The sequence below is a fragment of the Amblyomma americanum genome, chromosome 11, assembly GCF_052857255.1.
Source record: "Amblyomma americanum isolate KBUSLIRL-KWMA chromosome 11, ASM5285725v1, whole genome shotgun sequence".
In the NCBI taxonomy this organism is placed as follows: domain Eukaryota; kingdom Metazoa; phylum Arthropoda; class Arachnida; order Ixodida; family Ixodidae; genus Amblyomma; species Amblyomma americanum.
The window spans coordinates 30,910,629-30,933,092 of record NC_135507.1 but is presented as its reverse complement, the minus strand read 5'-3'; the positions used below and the strand labels follow the sequence as shown (position 1 = coordinate 30,933,092).

The 22,464-nt window shown below is 43.1% G+C and overlaps 1 protein-coding gene and 1 pseudogene across 2 annotated transcripts; both read left to right on the top strand.

The window, feature by feature from the left end:
* Nucleotides 1–54: 54 nt before the first annotated feature.
* On the top strand, nt 55–15,249 carry LOC144111432 (BTB/POZ domain-containing protein KCTD9-like). Its single transcript, XM_077644731.1, has 11 exons — nt 55–294; nt 465–586; nt 692–735; nt 1,382–1,472; nt 2,622–2,818; nt 5,687–5,754; nt 7,593–7,691; nt 9,126–9,275; nt 10,413–10,518; nt 11,841–11,974; nt 13,265–15,249. Exons 1-11 carry the CDS (start codon nt 217–219, stop codon nt 13,376–13,378), a joined length of 1,203 nt encoding a protein of 400 aa, XP_077500857.1. The 5' UTR covers nt 55–216; the 3' UTR covers nt 13,379–15,249.
* A 1,929-nt stretch (nt 15,250–17,178) lies between these two features.
* LOC144111434 (uncharacterized) lies at nt 17,179–22,067 on the top strand (annotated as a pseudogene). The gene is made up of 4 exons (XR_013310048.1): nt 17,179–17,288; nt 18,561–18,777; nt 20,123–20,313; nt 21,745–22,067. The product of XR_013310048.1 is annotated as an uncharacterized LOC144111434 (transcript).
* Nucleotides 22,068–22,464: the final 397 nt, after the last annotated feature.

Here is a 22,464-nt window from a genome sequence, read left to right as displayed (position 1 = left end):
CCAGCGCATTTCACGGTAAGGCGTTATCAGGATACATATATACGTATCCATGACAATCCGGTTCGATAGTCATCACGAGCCGGCTGTCTGCGTTCTGCTTGCGGCTAGTTTTACGTGTTTTGCAAGCATTTCACCGTCGTTGCCCTGTCGGGGCGTTCACTGTTATGTCGGCTTCACAGTGATTTAATAGAATTTTTGTTGCTGAATCCACTATAAATGGCAAGTGAACAGCGCGCGCAAGATGGAGCGGTGAGAGTAATTGTCCACCGAAACGGAACCAATCGCGATGGGAAGGTAAGTGACCTCTGATGCATGCTGTCATCGTATTCCAGCAGTGTCTACAGACCCCAGTAAAGTCCTTGTGTTCACCGGCTACTGTAAATTTCGCCCTTAACAGTGTGGCACCGTGTATTAATATCGAGCGGTGATTGCTAATGCTTTTCTCCTATCCCGTCCACTGAAAGGTGTTACTGGTTCCGGGCGCTTTCGACGAGTTGCTGAGAGCTATTAGTGCCAAGTTTGGAATACAGGCCAAAAGGTTGTTTACCAGCAAAGGCGGCGAAATCGACGATACTAGTCTGATTAGGTGAGTACGCTGCAGCGATTTCCACTACCGCGATCAAGTAACTTGAAGCGCATCTGTTGGTAATTTGCTCGTTCTGATTTGACATCACCACTTTGTGCATTTCAGGGACGAAGACGTTCTGTTTGTGTCGTCTGGAGAAAACTTCGTTGGTGAGTCGCAGTATTTCACGCCATCCCGGACCGTGCCAATGACCGTTAGTTAAATAACGATGCGGACAAAACAGCGCGGCCTTTATCAATCCCGAAAGCAGAGCGAAGGTGTTGTGGTGAATTAGCATCTGAGGATGTGCGCGCTGCTCTGATTGCAGCTCCTTCAAAGCAACTTACTATTGTCCTAAGCCTTTTTTTTTATTCTGACGTAATATCGACTGTACGAGACATATTCCTCTCGTCGCTGTTTTATCTGCCAAATATTCGTCTTATATCGCCACTGCGGCTGACAGCAAACATTTCAGTCCTCTGAGGGCACGAGATAGTATAATGTACCGTTTGGTGGACGACTTTGTGGAATAGTACAAAGCTTCATTAGCACCATTTGTGCATATGCAAAGCAGACGCATTGAATCAGTTGTTTATAGCTATTCTGAACTATTGAAAACACTACATTGTTGACAGTCATAATTGCAACATCTGTAGTACAGTGCCTCTGCAGCACCTCTGCAGAACAGCTCCATTTCGTGCATATATTTTCCTTGTTTACTAATATACATATATGCTATTACACATGAGTAGTGTAGCCATGCGATTGGTGAGGCTCACCTTGCCCAGAACTAACTTCATTTTGTGGCTTCTACAGATGTGTCATCGTCGACGTCACTTCCTCTTGCCCCTGGCAACCAGGACTGGGTTTTGCTCAATGTGGGCGGGAAGCACTTTGCTACCACAAGGTAGGTTACACCTTCATTATGGAGGGCATTTGATACGACATTAGCATGTGTCACGAGGGTCAAATTTTAGTGAAGTAGTGTGCCTGTTGAAGCAAAATTTTCACAGCTAAAACGGTAATTCTTCTTGAGAGCACGTTTCACAGAAAAGTCGCTTCATGACTATAGGGTATTCTCCTGCCAAATTCCATAGTGCTTTGTTTACGAATTAATTAGTGCCAGTCACGGCATATATTGGATGGCCTTGAAATAATAAAATGGTGTGTGACAGGGACCTTAAGTACATTCAGCTTGGCAGGAAAAGAGATATGTGTCTAGCAAGCACAGCAAGTGTAAAGGAAAAATTTTTGTTCATTCTTTTTGCTACACACAGATCGTAAGGTGAAGGAGATTTAAACACATTATAGAGTATTTCCAGCTGGGCTAAAGCATCACTTGTGCAAGGCATCCACAGATGCTTAAATTAAATCTGGTTTTATTAAGGCAAAAAAAAACATCATTTTGTCAACCTTCTTTTCTTCTCTCTGACAGTGCTAACTGGAGGCTTGTGTGCTTGCATGCTATGAATATGTAATGACTTCAACATGAACAACTTTGAAGGATGTCGGTCTGGTTGGGTTCATAACAATGAGGAGACTGGTGTCTGGAGTTACACCTGAAGAAGGGACCGAGTTTGGCCTGAAATGTTGGGATTCCATTTCAGTCATTTTTTGGTGCCAGAGTCTCCTCTATATGAATAGGTAGCACAGTATAAACTGTACTGCTTCTAGCCATATTTTGTAGTGGTAACTATGTGGTTTGCATGCAATGAATGGATTGTTTGCAGTTGTGCTTAGTATAAAAAAAAAATTTCACCTATATCTCATTGGTATACTTATAGTCAAGCACAACTTGGCATGCTAAGTTATCGTGATATTCACTTGTTGTGAAACAGTGTCAGTAATTCTGTATAGAAGGGTACTAATAATAAAAGTGAGCAACTTTATTTCCCTTAGCGTATTGTGGTCCCATTAGAAAGTAGAATATGGCCTTTGTGGGAAGTTTGAATGAATCAGCCATTTGCTCGGAGAGAAAGCCTTCTCAGAAATATTGCAGTAGTCATTCAATGTGTTGTGTCAGTAGATCCACACATTGGCCTTTCTCTTTTTCCAGGAGCACGTTGGTTTCCAAGGAACCCCGTTCTATGCTTGGCCGTCTCTTCAGTGAAGGCTCAGATGGAGTAACGTGGCCAAGCGCTAGAGACAGCCATGGCGCCTACTTGGTTGACCGGAGTCCGACGTACTTCGAGCCACTACTCAACTATCTTCGCCATGGGCAGCTGATTCTCGACCGAGGTGTTTCACCACGAGGTGGGCGTGGAGATGAGAGAATCGTGCTCTTCAAATAACATACATAGTGAACAGATGAACTTACGGAGTTTTGCCTAAGGTTACTGCACAACTGTCTTCCCAAAGTTAACTTTTATGTCCTTGACAATGCACAGGATGTACCCTATATTGCACCAAAGCAAAAGGGCACACAACAGGCTTTCATAACAACAAATTAGTGGGACAAGGAAAAGTGTTCCCATAAGCAGCTGTTTACATATTGTAAGGCTATGCCAAAAGTATGGACTTCCATTTTAACCTGTGCACCATAACTTGTGCATAGAATTCAGTTGTCCCCATAGCAGTCTTGCAGTTCATGCTTGGTATGGGGGCAGTCTTGGTGTGTACCTTAGCCTCAGGGCTTCTGGATATGCACTGTTTCAGTTAAGATCAACCAGATTAAAACTTCTTGCCTCAGTAACTAGCACAAAGACATCAGGAGTTTTGGAATTCTTAGCAAATTTTTTTTAGCTGTGCAGCCACTTTTATCTGTAGCACAGGAATTTTAAAATTGCTCTATCTTCCAAGATGCTGTGGCTCAAGAAATGGCTGTTAATTTCAAGGGTTGTCACTATGATGATTCACCATGGTAATTAATTTGCTTTCTTCTTGCATTTGTTTCTCCATATTGACATTAGAGCTGTACAGAGGTAGTAGTTAATGACTGCAGCATTAGCCTAGTGGTTTGAGCATCTGCGGAGCATTCAATCCCCAGTGCCTTTGGGTACCCGCTGGTGATACAATGGGTACAAGCTTTCCCCTGGTCTGGTGCTCGGCTTATTTAGGGTGAAATGCTTGGGAAATGGGTTTTTGACCGCACCTCGAGTAGAAGATACCTTGTGCCATGGCGTTCTTTGGCCACAGATGCCCTTGCGCCATAAAGATTCATCTTCATTGTCAGGTACTAGTTAACAGCACCAATGGCAGTACGGGAAAGATGGAGGAGATATTTTAGCATGCATCAGAAGGGCCACAGAAATATGTGAAGTCAAATGCACAGGAATTTCCTGTGAGTACTGGTTAACATATTTAGCAACGAAGGTGGCATGTCAGATACAGCAAAAATTCTTCACGTTAGATTAACTGAGTAGGTGAATTGCATACCTATCCTCGAATATGCTGCAATTAATTGAAGCTCCAGTTTTTCTTACCTCATTTAACAGCAGGGTTGCAATCGCACTGTTCCCTTACCTTGCACCACCATAGACAAGCCATACAAGACACTGACAGCCTAACTATTTTGATGCCCTGTTGCGCACAGACTGGCACATTTTCTTATGTTCTTTGCTCTTTGTTGGACTGGAGCAATTTATTACCAATGTTGTATTTCACTTGAGAGCATTAATTTTTGCTTCTATACTAACACACCTATGCTTGGACCCATTATATATTAATTAAATAAATAAAATGGTACGGTAATGAAACACAAACATCCATTTGTGCTGTTTGGTGTCAGCGTACATTAAAAAACTCTAGATGGTCTAAATCTGGGATCCTCCACTACAGCATTCTTCGCAGCCCATGTGTAGGGGTTGGACTTCTCGGTTTTTATTTTTTGAAAATTCGACGGACTTTTTTAGGGTGTTTATTTCAGAATGCAAGTTTTGGTCTTTTTCGCCGATTATTATTTTCGTCGAATGAATTACTGACTTTTGTTCGGTGATTTAGCGTGGCAATCCTGTGTGGTCTGAAGTTATTTTCAATCTATATTACATGTTGTCATTGGGTGTTCGTGCTGGGTTGAGTGAGAGGGTGGAGCATCATGTGGGCTGCGGGTTGATGACAGCGATGGAACTTCCGCTGCATCGTCACGGTAGCAAGAACGTGATGCTTTTTTGCGACGCCTGTGCATGCTTTCATGTCACTGTCCTATATCCAATTGATAAACCTACTTAACCAATTAGCTGCTCTAAGCATGTGATGATAGTAAACAAGCAGTGCTTAGCTAGCAAGTGGCAAGGAAGTGGTGTTTCCTAGCCTGCAGATGCATGTAAGCTAGCAGAGGGATACCTCAAACCACACAGCTGCACTGCTTACCAAACAATGTCACTGTTGAACCACGTCCCTGGTTTTGCCTACTTACCAAATTTTCAGCTTTTACAGAGTGTAACTCTCCTCTTACTCAGCAGACAGGTAGCTACGGCTTTCATGCCTAGAATACGGACCTTTTTCGGTTAAAACCGAATTTCGAAAACTGGATTCAGCGTACTTTTATCAGCTTTTTTTCAGTTTAAAACTGAAAAGATCAGCCCCTACCCATCACAATTTACAATTTACCTTTTTTTTTATTGTATGGTTTGAGATATGGTATGGGGGGCTTAACGTCCCAAAGCTGCACAGAGTGTATGAGGGACACCGTAGTGTATGAGGGGGTAGGAGGGACAAATTTTGACCACCTGGGGTTCTTTAATGCGCACTTACATCGCACATTACACGGGTTCTTGGGTTTCGCCTCCATTGAAATGTGGCCACCACACCCAGGATTGAACCCGTGTCCTCGGCTGTGTCCTTGCGGACACGGGTCATCCAAAGGCCCTTGAGCCACCGCGGCGGGTTGAAAAAATAAAATGAATATTCAGTCACTGCCGCAAGCTCCAACATGGTGGCTAAGTGACTCTCTACTGCATACTTTCGGCAGACTGGTTAATTTCAGTATGTTATGTTATCAGGCCATTTGATGCTACATGTCTAACTAGAACTAGGTGCAACATAAACAACACATAGTGTGAGACGTGATAATTGTCTCATACGACGTGTTGTTGTCTTGTTCTAATTAAGCAGGTTTGATGCGAAGATTTTTCGTGTTTCTTGCTCTAAAACAGTACTTGGTGCACTGGGCGTCTCTTCCAGGTGTCTTAGAAGAGGCAAGGTTTTATGGAATTGAGTCTGTCATCCCAGAGCTGGAGCGCATCAGTCAGGTAAAGTCCGCACTGTACTTGCAAATCACAATTTGTTTTGCAGGGCAGCTACAGTGGGGCCATTGTCAGTATCTCATTTATTGTCTTTAATAAAGTTGAGTTGACGACATAATCAGCACTCTGCTAGAGAGTGCTGAAGTGGAGATCAGTCATATTGGCACTTGTCATGTGAAGTTTATGAAATATTGTAATAAAGCAGGTGGGACTAGCTTCATGCTAACACAAGGCTATGTTACAGTTTGCGCACTGTTCAAGTGAAAAAGAAACAAAAGAAAACAAAGAACAATGCAGATTTCTTTTAAAAGTGAGCAACATGTTCCCAGCAGCAAAGATACGTTAGCACTCAACATGTTCAGCACTCAACATTATGAGATATTGGTGTTGAGTTTCCCAAGCAGTTTATATGTAGCCACAGTGTTACAATTGAATGCAGTCATGAACCTAATGAAGTAGCAACACTTTTTTTTAGCTACTGGAGCATTAACTGCTGTTACAGATTCAAGGGAGGGAATGAGTCATATGTTGCTAATATATATATATGTATATATATATATATTTGCTGCTAGGATGTAAGTGGGATGTGCATGAAAGACCATGTTTAGAATGCGACCCTTATAATTTGTTTGTAAAATTGAGAACCTAGTTTAAAGCTTTCAATTCATCTTCCATTAAACAACTAGTGTGTGGCCCCTTCAAATGCAATAAACCTTACTTAGCCTAACAGTGAAACTGCAAATGTTTCGAAGTGGCTGTGTTTGTACTAAGAGACCAGAATAAAGATTCCTTTTTGATATTTTGTTCCCTATCATGCAAGATGGCATTCCTCTAGGCCAGTTGGTATGAATCCGTCTTTGGGCCAGCATGATCTTTGGGACGCATCAACGTAGACAGACACACGGAACACACAGCTGTGTGTCTCTCTACGTTGATGCGTCCCAAAGTTCATGCTGGCCCAAAGATGGTCCCTATCATGCAGGCGACAAAGTAAACTACTATCAGCGATCATATGTTACTTCTGTACTGACATGAATTACGCTTCCTTTAGTAACTAAACAAATGCTCAGTTCTGTTAACATCACTCGCTTTGGTTGTAATTTCAACTAGTTCATCCTTTAGTCTAGTTAAGTTCAAATCAGTTATTTCCTCTCTCAATATTGCTGCCTTGGCAAAGCAGTCTTGTGAGTCAGATGACTTCCTTTGTCTGTTTGCCAGAGTTGCGATTAATATTAAAACTGTGATGTGTGACTGTGAACAGCTGTATTAGAGCCACATAGAGATGTAGTATTGATTTTAATGTATTATGTTCTTAATTTCGAGAAAACAGCGACCATCTGTGTAGAGTGCTGCTTGTATTCTTTAAGCTATTTTCACGGGTTGCTTACAGAAGTACTTGGCTATATATTTTTATAGGTGGCTGTCAGATGTTGCTGTTTGATTTGAAAGATTGTTACTGTGCCGATGACAAGGCTTGCCGCCCCTTGAAGTAAATTGCTGCAGTGCCACTCTTGTTCTGCAAGAGCTGGATAGAGCAGTGTTTAATTAATTGACTTGACATGCCTCCGAGACCGATGAGGACTCATTGTAATGGGTAGAGATTACAATACACAAATTCATACATTAGCAGGAGTAACATTATGACCAACGTGTATGAAATGGTGGCATAGACACATGTACACATGCAGCTGGTGATGGTCAAAACAAAGATTCAGTAGATAACTGCTCTCAGGGTGCTCTGTGACGCGCCTGTAACCACATGAAGCAACCTATTTCTAATTTAATTTGGCCGTCACGGCTGCCTGTTTGCACTCATGGTCATGTTTTTCCATCACTACCAACAGCAAGGCGAATCTGATCCTGGAGACTGCCTGCCATTAACTCGACAAGATGTGGTTCACATCCTCACAAGAACATCACACCTGTCGGAACTTCGATTTCAGGCAGGTATAACATACACCGTCTCGCTGCCACACACTTTGCTGCAGCTTTGCATTAGCCCTATTCACTGGTCTGCACTAACTGCTTTGTAATGCCACAAAACATTTATAGTGGAACCCCACTACAGTAAACTCTGGTATAGTAAAGTGAAACCATGGTCCCATTTTGCTTTCCATAGACGACTGTACATTTTTTTTCGTTTTTAGTAAAGACATCTTTAATAAAGGAACAACCAGTCATATTAGAGAGCGTCTGGCCTGATGACATACTTCCGCAGAATGGTGACATCGCGGCACGCCTGCAGTCTAGGATCGCGAGGCCAATGTTCTGAGGCAAGTGGGTACTGAAGACAATATAACAGCGCTTTTTGTAGATGGCTTAGCCATCTATGACTATGGCATATCTATGATTAGTGCTTAAAGTCAGGGAGGTCTGGGAGGGTCCTAGACCGCTACCAATATTTAAAAAGGGATCTAAGATCACTTGTGCTAGATTGTAGAATGCATGAATCCGAAGGAAGCAACCATTTTCAGTGACGGTCAGAACAATTTTTGTCTATCGTATTGAAAATTTCACTGCAGTTTTTAGTAAGAATCATCACATTTTGTATTAAACCTAAGATAGAGAAAAATACAAAGTGGCAGCACTACACAAGGGAGGATAAAAAAGAGGAACCCGTGCCCTCACACCATGGTCAGTTCAGAGCTGGTCGCTAAGCTCCAAGGCTACAAAACAATAATCAACACATTCGTAGAGCAAGGGGACAGTTTGTTTCATGTCTCCGGCATAAACTGACCAAACAACAATCTTTAAAAATGATTTCTCATTTTTGCAAAAACCATGTGTAAAACAGGAATGCAAGATGCTATCTCTCTCTCTCTCCCTTTCCACCTGTGCTCAGATCACTCGAGACCCCTTCGATGCAGCCAGACTTGAAGCATTACTTATGATGGAAGCAACCATTGGCCCTAGCTTTTGAACAAGTTAATTACACAACGGTGCTGATGTGAAGGCTGCTCATCTAAAAGCCACGTTTGGGGCTCGAAATACCGAATATTCCTCTGCCTGTCGTCACAGAATGACTGCTTTTATCTGTTTTATAAGTCGTGAACTGCAGAATAATTTCCTGAAGCGTATATTCTCAGAGCCAAACATTTATTCATGTCTAACGATCAGTCAGCTAGAAAAGGCAAGCAAATGTAGCGGTGTTTATGTTCATGTGTCAGGTTTAAGGCGCTATGTCCACAAATGTGAACGCGAATAAAATATGCTTAAATATGAATATTTTTGCCTAATTTTTTGCACATCACTTCTACTTAGTCTGCTTATCATCATTTATTCAAAAGAAGATTTTCCTTTCAGCAGATTTAATTGGTGCCTGAAGGCAATATGGAACGAACTGATTCTGACTTTTGGATTTGATTCAAAACACCCAGGGTGTGGACCTCTCGGGCGCCGACTTGTCACGGCTGGACCTGCGGCACATCAACTTCAAGTGGGCCAACCTGCGCAAGTGCCGTCTCACGTGGGCCAACCTAAGCTACTGCTGCCTCGAGCGTGCTGACCTCACTCTCGCTAACCTCGAGGTGAGCCCGAGGTTCTTTCTTCGGAAAGAGTGAGCATAGTGATGTGGAAACCAAGATAGATTTGCTGCCAAAGATAATGTACATGAAAGCAATGATCTCTTTCCCCCATTTTTTTTTCTTTTTCTTGATTGTATTACCTTCTCTTGTTTCCATGTCAAGTTCTAATTCTACATGTGCATGCCATGGGGTTGTTTTGCTTCTAATTAGCATTCTCAAATTGTAGTTTTTTCAATGCATAGTTTGTTCTTGATTGCACGTGTGCATGCCAGTTAACATCTGTAACTCGTGTGCTTGCATAGCATTATGTATAGTGACCTCTGTACACATGTTGCAGGTCTCCCTTCTAACGTTGTGTCCCATCCTCACGAATTCTAAGGTTGATAAATACATGAGTGATTATGGCAATGACTGTGATGACTCAGTAACTTCACTCCTTCAAAGGCAGTACTTTATCTTTTGCAGGCACTCTGTTGCCAATATTTAACTACAGCTTGGAACAAGTTAACATGAGCATGCCTCACAATCTTAACATTGCATTGAGTGTGGTGATGGTAGTGGCTATCATTGCCAGATTATGTACATGCTCGCTGTTCACAGACACAAAAAAAGAAAAATGATGCCACACTGATAACTTTCTTGCAAACTCACAGAAATTTATTTGACATGTCTGCCATGCAAATTACAAATTTGTCTTGGAGAGACACCCTTGCTGCTGAATAAAGCCCACCTTCAATTGCCATTAAACCTCATGTCATGTCTGTGATGCGCTGAAAACAGCTAGTTGTAAAACGCCACTTGAAAACTTGCAGTGAGGAACAGCACATGTAGTGGTGCAATCAGTGTGGTAGTTTAGGCTCCATCTTATATGTTCCGTAAAGTGTTGAGGCAAATGTTGAACGCTAACATCACTTTCCACCAGAACGCATGCAGAGTCACAGGGCTGCTTGATTATTCTTGATTATTTAATCGTGGCTCTCCTATCATGCCAGCTGTTAGTCTACTCTCGGGGTGCTGGGGCAAATGTATGTGGATGTCAACTGTGCAGTGCTTGGCCTGTGCTCAGTGAATGTGAGCTGTGATTACCTCTGAAAAATGGCTATTAAGAATAGGAGCATGGACTCTCCTGTTGCCCAACAGGGCGCACAGCTGGTCGGTGCCAAAATGATGCGTGCCAACATGGAAGCAGCCCACTTGCGTTCGTGCAACATGGAAGACCCTGCCGGAAACAGTGCCAACCTTGAAGGTGACTGAACACATTGAACTGCTAGTCTCGTTTGTGCATCGTGAAGGATAGTGACAGGAATACGAGGTTCCGTTTCTGTTTCAAGCCTCCAGTATATTGTTTGCTCCTTTTGTTGTTTACGTTTTGTACATTCTATATTCTTTTTTTCATGCACCGTACTTACTCACATAACCAACACTCTCTCACAAAAGAAATGCATCCTCGAAATTAGTATTTATATTTAGGAACCACAGTGTAAACCTTGCATCACACAAGAAATGCACCTCACGAATTAATGCCAATTTGCTTACAGTGCAGGAATGAAGGCATTCAGAATGGTAAGAAAGTGAAATTTTAAACAAAATCCTTCATAATGTAAACGAAGTAGTGATAGAGACAAAGCACAAGGGAAGAAACACGATTAACAAGCGCTCACATATGTCTTCTTCCTTGTCCATTGTCTCTATTTCGGCGCTAGTTTCTTTACATTATGCAACACCAACTATACTCCGTTTCAAACATCATGTGCAGAGCTGCCAAAGCTAGCGCTCTTTTTTGCGCAACCTGCATCCGCGACACAAAATAGTGCGTTGCTTGTGGTGAGCGAAAAATAACAAATGCTTTGCCGGCAGGCTTCGTAGACAATACATTTGTCATCGGCGTGACAAAAAACGCTCTTATTGCGAGCGAACCGATTGAGATGTGTGATTTTGTATTTTGCGTTTGTCTTTTTTTTTTCATTTCACGTTTTCGCTGTCCCCACAACCCTGGCCGCCGTGTTTACTTTTCCGGCTCCCTTTCCCTTTTGAGAAAATGGCGTCCAACACGGCGGCCGCGGCCACCTCTCCTGTACGCATTTTCTCGAAGGTTCGTACATCCAAGCTGTCAAGGCACACCAAGCAAGTAATTGCAAATGTGTGAAAAAAAAATGTGCGAAAAAAAAAGTTTCACCATGCGGGATTTGAACCCATGCACCCCCAGTTGCATGCTGATTCTCCGGAGCGACGCATTAGAGCACACAGCCACAGAACAGCACGGAGTGATACACCTCTCTATTTTTTTTGCAGCTACTTCCGTAGCCTTCACAGCGTTGCACTTGATGTTTGAAACGGGGTATAGCCCGACAACACGCCCTTCTGAATTGTGTCTTCCTTCATCTGTCGAATAAACCGTGGAGGCAGATGTGAAGTTTTACCAAAGTTTTACCACCCAACACGTGAAGGCTGTTAATCATCGAGGATCATGTGGAAAGCGTTTTTCCAGCTTCTATGAATTATTCTGTGACTCGCATCGAAGGCAGAACAGTCGTTAAAGCTGGGGTGCATTTATTTTTGTTGGAGCAGGAGTGAACCTGAAGGATGCCGACCTTGATGGGAGCCAGATGGCCGGGGTGAACCTCAGAGTTGCAACCCTCAAGAACGCCAACCTGCAGAATTGTCACCTACGTCAGGCCATCCTCGCTGGTGCAGATCTGGAAGTGCGTTCATTCATTTGTTTATTCACTTTTTGTTTGTTCATTCAGACTGTCAGCCTTTTCAGGCTATTGCAGGAGTCGGGTGCAAAACCTTGGAAAAACAAACATGCATCCATAAAAAATAGAACTTTCGTTCTGTTTTGCAATATGGATCTCCTTTGCATAACATTCTGTCCTCTAAGCTGCTGCTTGCATTTTAGCGCTGACTACTGGCTGATTGAGTTCGTGTTTAAACACCTATGCGTTCACTTTTGCGGAGTTGGAGCAACAAAGCACTCTAAGTTATATGAATGATGTTGAACAAGTGCACCACATTGACTTGTTAGTGGCCTGAATACTGAGCACGTATAATTGTGAGGGTCAAACTTTTCGATGATCTCACACACTCAGATGAACAGCATAGAATTTGTGAATTGACTCCGCGAAATAGAAGCACTGACTGTGGCCCGAACAGGGTGGTCCTCACAAATATTTTGCTTTAGAGCACATATTTTCTGCTTTTCTAAGGGTAACGGAGTAGATTCCAAGAGAAGGCAAGCATAACAGGGGGTGGCAGAAAGTTAGGTGGGTGGGCAGGTGAGATTAAGAACTTTGCGGGGATATGGTGGCGGCAGCTGGCAAAGGACAGCATTAATTTGAGAGATGGGGAGAGGCCTTTGCCCTGCAGTGGGTGTAGTCGGGCTGATGATGATGATGTCAAACATCTGCATGCTATCAAAGGGCCACAAAGCAGCCAATAAGAAGGAAAAACAGGGGAGTTGTGGGACCACAATCAGCATTTATAACTCACTGTGGCGGTATTCGGTTTAACATCCTAAAGCAACACATGGGCTATGAGAGATGCTGCAGCGGAGGGCTTTGGATTAGTTTTCGAAGACTTGGGGTTCTTCAACTTGCACTGACATCACACAGCACATGGGCATTTGTGCATCTCACCTTCATCGAAATGCAGCTGTTGCAGCTGGGATATATAGTATGTAACTTACCTTATAAGTTAGGCCACTGTAGTCACATCTGTTTTTAAACGTGATGTTTGTGGAGCGGAGTGTTTATTGGTTGTCGTGGAGTCATCTAGGAAACATGTTCCAAGTGGTAATGCTTGTCTCTATTTCCTACTACCCGACCCCCTGGAAATATCACCCTCTTGAGGATGTATGCTGATTGGAGGCTAATTATTCACAGCATATTTATTATTTTTTTTTTTAATGTTTGGTCCAGTTTTCTTGCATACAACTTATGCCCTGATCCTGCATGCATGTTCGAGCTGAATGTCTAACATTGAGCATTTTCCAGAACTGCAACTTGTCTGGGAGCGACCTGCACGAAGCAAACCTTCGTGGTGCCAACCTCAAGGATGCCGTCATGGAGCTCATGCTGACACCCTTGCACATGGCTCAGGCCATCTGATGACTGCTCTTAGTTAGTGTGCGTTTGTGAAGTGCTTTCCTGGAGCAACGTGCTTTCCCGGAGCGGCGTGCTTTCCTGGAGCGGCGTGCATTCCCGGAGCAAGTGCTTTCCCGGTGAAATTTAATTCCTTGCTGCAATGAATCTAACATCAGGTGGCCTTTTGTGGCATAGTACCTGATCTGGCTCATACTACACAGTAGCTAGCTATGCATCCAAGAACTCGAATGGACTTTCTTTCGGCATCATCTGCTATGCTGAAGCTAGGATGCAAAGGAAGTTCTTGGTTGCTTTGTCTCCGGTTTCTACTTCCGTATTTCGAGCCTAACGGTGATAGCTGCAATAACTACATTTTGGAACAGAGTTCCAGATGTTAATTGACAGGGCGTGCCATGTACTAATGTGAACCAATGATTTAAATAATCTAATACTTGCCACGAGTTTGAAACTGAAGCAGTACTGTTTATAGTTACACAGAACAAGCAGCAACATTTTTTTCGATCTAACACGATTCGTTGAAATTTTTAACCCAATTTTTCATCTGCTATGCCCAGGACCTTGCAGCACCCTGCTTCTGTGGAGGTTAATGTGCTTCCTACAAAGCATGAGAGACTTGTGGAATTGGGCTGGGTTTTCAGAAATGGTGCCATTAGTAGTTTTTAAGCCTTCCATAATGTTTTCAGTGTTGTTTGTCAATTTAATGTAGTGTTATTTGAACATTTCTGCTTGTCTCTAGCTGTGGGAGGGCATATTGATTAACTAAATTAAATTAAGGTGTATAATGCAATATGCACTCCCATTAGCTCCATGTGACTGCTGAAAATAATGTAAGAGTTTCAACCTAGCAACATTAGCTTAGAGCTGTGGCTTAACCTATGTGGGGTGCCTGCTTGCTGGAGGCTGTCATTTTTGTCACGCTCGCAAGCTAGAGTGACAGATCTCCGACATTATTTCTGACCTACTTTTTCTGCTTGAGTACAAAGAGAATATTTACATAACCCTATATGGTTCTTGTTTGGAATGCATTATTATTTTTAATGTAGACGTGTGCTTGCTAGTATAAACCTCTGTTACCTGCTTCTTTTTTTTAGCTGTTTTACAGGCTTAAACTAACATAGAGGTGGACGACATTTATAGTAGTACAGAGAAAAAAAAAAAATGGCACTGCTTTGTTCTTTGTGATGCAAGTAGGTAAAAGCTGCAGTGTGTCGTACTTCAGTGTCTCCCCCTTTTCATAGCAAAGCTCCAGCCATTTAGCAATATGGTAGTCTAGGCAACAATGTACCGTCATTTCCTGTGTTGCTGACAGCACAGATAGCATTTTGTTTCTTTTTATGCGAATAAATGTCAAATGTATAGTTTGGAGTAAGTGTTTGACAGAAAGATTATCCTATTTAACTTAGAATATTGCCACGTTACCTATAGAGATGTTCAATATTGTTGTCGCAACCTTCCCCAATATTTATTCCGAGATATTCTTTGCCAGTGCAATGCTTTTCACTGCAGTTTCACTTGAAACTGTTGGGTCAGTAACCTTCCTTCCTTTTTACTTTTATAGAATGCGATTAGACAACAGTTGACATCGCACTACATTCTGCTGACTTAATGTACTGATTTGCACTCATCCACCACTATACTGTACATCTGTCTAGCCTCGTCTCGACCATGTGTGTATACATGTTGGAATTTAGCCTGCACAATGTAGTACTGTACTTACCTAGTACAGACATGGTCTACTATACCCTTCCAACAAGAGAGTGCATCCAAGTAACGTTTTTTAGCAGGACATGTGATTTGTCTGTGTCGTACAGCGTGAACAGGAATGTAGAAGAAGATGTTATGCTTATGAGCTGTTTACTGGAGTCCTGTAGCTCTGCATACAAAATTCATGTTGTCAAAGTATCGTCATAAAAATGTGTTACATAAAAAAAGTGTGTGTGCGGAGAGATTTACTGCACAGACCCCTTTACATAGGGCATGTAGGGCATAATTGCTAGTTAGTAGTAGACAGCTCGGGAAAGATATGTTCATTCCGTATTTAGGACTAGCCAGTCTTGCATTCTTCAAACTCTTTTCCCTTACTTTCAAGCTCTTTTCCTTTACCGAGTTTTTGTGTTTAGTTTTTATGGCTTGTTGCTCAGTCACAAGCAACAGTGGCCTGTGTTCCCTCATCATGATAAACAAGATTAGCAGGATTCCCTCACACACCAGCGCTTGAGCTTTCATCAAGGCATCGCAACATTGCCTTGGCACAAACCTGCTGCTTTCAAGATTTCTGTTGGCTTGCAACATTGAATTAAGGTTCGCGAAACTTGAAATAATGAAAAAATAATTTTGCACACCATAGCCAGTTCAAGCCACAGATTGCTCAGTGGTGGTGTGACGTGCCAGTGGTTGTTTCGCTCCTGGGTTTAAAGAAAGGGAAAACTTTGAGTTGAACCACTTTTATGCACATTTGAGCTTCGCATTCGAAATGTTGGCTTTGCAACTCTGAGCCCCGTTATCTGCTGAAAGCAGTGACAGCTTACATCACCACAGATGCCTCAACACTGCTGATGTCAGCGTTGCAACACCAAGAACTGACGTGTGCCCCATTGCACGCCTGTTTCACGCTAATCTGTTTGCCTTGGACAGCTGGGTTTATGGGTGGGCCGTAAAGTGACGTGTTTGGTTATTATCATGCCAAGCGCAACCACTGCCTCTTTCCTGCCGGCGGATCTCAAAAGCTCGAAGTGGAGGCCCGTTTTTCTTAGACAACAGTGAGACAGAGGTGAGTACTACAGCTTCCTAGATTTGTCTCTTTACACATATACGAACGGGGCGACTTTTACAAGTAGCCAGAAATTGCTGCATGTGTTTCTAGTATGAAATACTCTACAAAGACCAGCACAAGGTACATGTACTGACAGGAGACGAAGTATGCTTGCTTTAGTTCATTTCATTGCCGTTAAGCTTGAAGGGTCACCAAAATTACTTTCATAACCATGCATAGCTCGTGGCTTCGGATGTCATATTCCAGTCCAGCCGCTGTTGCTTTAGGTAAACCAAAGTTACCATCAATGGCTGTCAGCCAGTTTTGTTACTTTTTGAAGAAAGTGATTCTGTGCATCTTACTTGTAGAAATTCTATTGGTTTTAATAAGGCACACCCTTTAAGAGGGAGAGTTTAATTTGCTGTAATCTTTATTTAGCTACGGAGTGCTTCACTACTCCGTGGTTTAACTGTACACATTTGCGTCCACCTTGTTCCTTAGACTCCACACATTTGGTCGTTAGTGCATTTATTCTGATGGTGCTGCATTCATAACATTCTGGTGATATACGTCCACATGGAACTTCTGGAAATAGTTTACGCATGGTTGTGCAACAAAACAGTAGTTTCAGACGGTGTATTGAAGATAACAATCCATTAGCAAATGATCAATTGATGAGCAGCACAAAAGAGTCCAAATTGTACTCGTAAATTGTGTTGCCTAGCACATGAGTAATGCGGCACCTTGACATGAAAGTCTGCATCAGAGCAATGAGTCGTGAGCAGCTTTCCATTTTTGAGCCGAGTTTCAAAAAAAATTTTCAAAGATTGATGGGTTGTTACGAGGTTCTCTCTTCGTCTAAGCAAGTTAATGGATAACCACGTCAAGAATTATTTCAGGCTAGACTGTATCAACTAGGGTTAATGTGGCAATACTTGGAGCGTCGTCCCCCATAGATTGCTAGTTAAAATTCTGTTGGGTAACCTTTCAGAATCGGTGCGCACCGCCCAACGGAACCTTCCCTTGACAGCTTGTTTTTCCTTGTGCGCAGTCTTGATCTGTACCAAGGTCAGCATCTTGTACTTCTGCTGCCTACCTCAAGTGTGAAGATGAGCTGGCGGCTGTCTTGTCTGATTCCATTGGTCTGCATGTTGATAACTGGTGAGAAGCAAGCATCTATCTGTATAGCCTTAAAGAAACCTGCTGCATTTTTTTTTTCATTGTTCTGTGAAGGTCTGGATGGTCTCATTACTGTGTTTACAAGTTAAGTGAATTAAAGGAATAAACTGCGCAAAGGGATTGAAGAAGAAAGAGACGTGGGGACAGGACAGAGCGCAAAATGAAGTGAAATTCTCTAACAGCAAACTGGAAACCTTATCATTCTGCTATTTTACGCTTGTAGCTGCAGTGTGTGTTGAAGTTCCCAGGCCACGGGGTCTGCTTTTCAACAGTATATTGCGACATTTAAGACATTTATGAAGTCCTCATGATTCTCAGAAGTGAACACAGTATTTCTCCTACCCCCTGCAGGCATTTAGAGGTTTGGGACTGTCGTAAATTCCCCAGTACGCATCCAAAAGGTAGATCCTGTGGCCTGCAGACTTTTGATGCACCCTGCACATACATGAAAGCCTTTATGTGCCATGTCTAGCTAGCTGATTATCCCTGTTGCAAAAGAAAAACGTGTGCAGGAAACAAAAAAGGTGCAGTCCCACCGACGGTGGTCATGTTTTGATAGAGGAAAAATACAAAAGGCACCCATGCGCTGTGCGATGTGGGCATACGTTAAAGAACCCCCAGGTGGTCAAAATTAATCCAGAGCCCTCCACTAAGGTGCCCCTCATAGCCACTTTGGGACATTAAGCCCCACAATTTGTAAATGACTAACTGAGGACTAAACATTTACATAGCAGGACAGAAAAAAAAAAAAACAGAGCTGATGCACAGTTCATGCGTCAAGTGAACATCAGTGATCCGCTAATATCAGCATCACCTGGAAATGTTCCTCATTTGCCTGGAACTATAACGGTGCTCACTACTGCATAGGCATTTCAGTTACATTGACTGACATTTCTTTCCCTCTGCAAAGTCTGTGGCTAGTCTGTGCATTTACTGTCTGCTTTCAAGACCTGTCTGCCTTCACCTGTTGAAGAATGTGATGATGTCGCTATATTTGAGTGCTCAGTAAAGACGCTCCTCTTGTAACCTCTCCTGCCTGCAGTATCGTGAAATAAAATAACAATCCCGTCGGATGATTCCTTTTTTTTGTATATTAACTGGTTCCAATTGACCATAGTGCTGCTGCTTGGTTCACTGCTGCTGATATAGTTCGCTGCTGCATAGGTCACGACCTCTTATTTTGTTGAATCCTTGTCTTTATAGGTCTGGTTTAATCCCAACTAACCAGCCTGCCCCTATCTGTTAACGCTGCAGGGTCACAGGCTGGAAGCCCAATTGATTCAAACTTGTATGCGGACGGTCTGTTCTCAACACTGGTGCCACTATATGCCCGCAGCCTGGGGCTGGAGAATGCCAGCGTGCCCAATTGTGCATTCAACGTGGCAAGCACGTCCGTCACAAACCGTGATGTCAACGTAGAGCTACACGGTGGCCGTTTGTTGGGGCTCGTCATTCCCGGTCTTGCTCGGAGGTAGGTCACTAAAAAATTCAACACAAGTGTGCAGCTTGAAGACGGTGAGCACAGATTAGCAGTTACCTATTAGCTTTGAGAAACTGTGCAGCAAATATGAAAATAAATACAGGTTGCCGTTCACCTGCAATACCAGTCAACAAAAGCATCTCAGAAGCTTTATATTGCAATAAAGCCTCAATGAGACGAATCTCACGGGGTCGCGAAATATGTATCATCCAAAACAATGTACTAAATACGTATCCAGAAACATGAAAAATGCATTCACATAGAACAGCTTATGGCTAATGGAACACCCGAGATTCTGCACACTGCACACAATGCACTCTGACCAGAGAATTTCACAAATTTGTATCAGCCGCGATCATAACATCGAGATTCTGCTGTACTGCAAATTGAATCTAAGAGTAGCATCTTAGTAGCCTTACGATAAATATGCACGTGCTTCTGAGGCATGACATAGTTTCAAGGCTCAATTGTACTGCAAGAATTTTTGACTGGCACTAGGTCTGAAAACCCAGTATGACAACTGGTTTGAGGTAAGCTGCTCAAAAATAATCAAGGGTTTACAAGGAACAGCAAGGAATAAATTCTTATGTCTGCAAGTGGCATATTCATCTGCTAGTCTCAAAAGTGACCACACGAGATGCTCAGATTTGTTGAAGACTGGAGCTTTGCAACCCATGTCATCAAGTATGCATGCTATGGGCTGAGCCAACTGAACCGACAAAGTTTGGTAAAGTAATAAAAAAAATCTGGCTCTTTATAACGAAAATTATTTCACTTTTACTAAAGCTTTGCACCTTTTTTTTTTTCCTTGGTCACAGATGCTGGAAAAACTTTGTTCTCTCATGGCTACTGTCTATGGGGCTGCTCCAGGAACGCTGAACCTGGTGCAAAGACTGAATGTTTTCCAGCATTCATGTGCATAAAAGGGGCGATTCCAACATGAACGTTCAGTGATTGTAAATTCACACTACGGCATTCAGCGTCAAGAGCAAAATTCATCACCCTGTTATATTCTGGCGGATAAACCAGCGAAAGGCATGATCGGTGCAAACCCAGTTTCTGCTGGTAGAGAAACCGCTTGCTCGCCACTAGCCAATATGAATGCAAGGACGCGGTAACACTCTTAACCTCGTTCTTCAATATCGCTGGAACACCGCGGTCGCGCCAATGGAGCAAGCACATCGAGTGCGACAGATGCTGCACTTTGGCGATGGTGACTAGTGTTGTCAGTTGGATTGGATTCGGCGGTGACAGTTTTTCAGAGTGCACCTTCAGGCCTTTCAGGATTATATTCAGCGACTGTCAGAGTTTCGGAATAAGATGGTTTCTCTCCCAGGGGTCAGTGTTCGGCTCCTGGCTGGTTGGGCCTGAACGTGACACTCGGCTGCTACGTGTCGCTGGACAATGCCCACCTCTCGTATGCTGGTTCGGCCAAGGGTGACAGCCTGCTCAACACCAACCGGAGCATCGTGCTCCAAGCCATGCCTGTTAATGCCAGTGCACTCCTCGAGGTCACCTCGACGCCAGGTACTACAAAAGTTTGTATGAATAATTGTGCAGCATAACACACACTCCCAAAGCAGACAGGACCTCAGCGTTGAAGTTCATCTTCAAAAGCACTTGCAGCCAGAGGTTGCAGTTATCCCAAGTTGAAAAAAAACTTCCAGCACAAGCTTTGCCCTGTGCATTCTCAGCATAGCGACACATTCACCAAGTGTGCAATTCCCTTGGTGTCAAAATGTGTCAACGCTACAAGTTCTGCTATAATCGTCAGCCTTCAGCTTACTGCAGGGCAAAGGTTCCTCCAAATAATATCAGTTGGTCTTGTATTCATCTAGCTGTGGCCACCATCTTCCAGCAAATTCCCATCTCATCCCTTCATGCAACTCTTTGCTTCCATCAGTGTTTCCCCTCAATCGGTGTTAACTCTGTTACTCCAGCAGACCATTTCTGCATGTGAAACGCTCAAGCCCTTTTGCTTTCCCTAATGCAAGCTGTGGTTAACCCAGATTTGTTTTCTTATCTACATTGCTCTCTTTCAAAGCAACTCTCCTTAGAAGCTGCAGTTCATCAATAATAAGTTGAGCCCTTCCTGCATTCCATCATGACAAGCAAGGATATACATCCATCCTTAGATGGCATTGAGGGCAACTCAATCAGTTAAGTTCAGTTATGTTCCATGCCGTTACCAAAATTTCCCTTACTTAAATTGAAAACTCTCTTATTTAGAAGATTTTCCCCGTGGCAGTTTGGAAAATCAGCGTCTTTGTCAGTGTTATTTTGCAGTGTTCTTTCAATTAACCTCTGGTGTTCTTTGGGATGAATTAAGGCTGCAGCACAGGAATTTATCAAGAGATTTTGTAACATGTTCAGCCAAAATTTTTTTTTCCTTGTGATAAAATTCTCCAAAACCCCCCAAAAAGTCTCTAGCCCTAGTTTAATGCTGAAAATTCCTTGAAAGAGGGGAAATTCCCCATTTGGAACACCACTTAACTCCATCCAGTTTTTTATTCTTAGCGAAACTTGATTCTGTGGATCTTTCTGGCTGCGTTGGTGTGCGACTCGTGCCAAAAACCGTTGCATTCATTGGTGAGAAAATTTTAAAATTTTCCCACCACCCGATTCAAACTCATTGCATCAACACTGAAAATGAGACTGTGATCACTGTTGGGAACTGAATGGTGGGGTAGCCCAGACTAGCTTAGTCTCGGAGATATGCATGCAAGAAACAGTCCTTACATCTCATCACAGTTTGCTTGCAAGAACAGCCAGTGATGCCAACTTCTTCATTTCCTTTTTTTTATTTTTTCTAGCTCATAAAAGCTACGTTATCAGTGAGAGTGGCCTCTTTGTCATTACAGCGCAGTACATCTGTCAACACTAGCCGGCTTTGAATTGTTGTCTTCAGTGTTGCCGAGGCCTCATGAGTGAGCGTGCTGTGCATTTCTGCCATTGCAGGTGGTGTACCCAGGGTGCGCACCTGGGCCCTGCAGCCCTTCACCCTTGCTGTGGGCACCTCACCCAAGCTCAGCCTCAATGCTGCACGCCAGGCCACCTTCGACAAGGAGGCCAGCAAGTGTGTCTTGTCTGCCCTGTCCAACATACTCCTGGTGGCATACAGGGAAGCCCTTGAAAGGTCTGTCAGCGGCACGAAACTCCCTCTGCCGTGAACCAAGGCGCGACTCAAGAGCGCGTTCACAAGCGGGACCATAGTTTCATTCCGGTAAATGCAGGAGCGTGGCAGTTTCTTTAAAATCTACAGAATAAAAAAATTGCTCCAATTTCCACTGCTTAGATTGGCGATGCTGTGCACATATGCTGCCACACTCGGCAAGCCGTGTTATCATTTTTTGGAGGGTGGGGCGGGGGGATCTTGCACAGTGTCATCTAATTTTCGCCTGATGGAGACAAGTAGTACAACAGTAATATGTTGGTAATGCAGAGACAAGCTGAGGAAGGTATTGGTTTTTGTTGATTCATTACAGCTACTTGCTATCCGCTTAAGGCTTTGGGACCCAACAAACAGACCGAAGTTGGTTGCATGACGTCCACAACTCGCCACTGTGAATGTGCACTTAGTTCTACAGAGTAACACTAGAGCCTAGGTGAAAACCACGCGCGTGTGCATGTTATATCATTAAAAGTCTGCTTGACTCCCCTATACTTATAGGTTAGAAA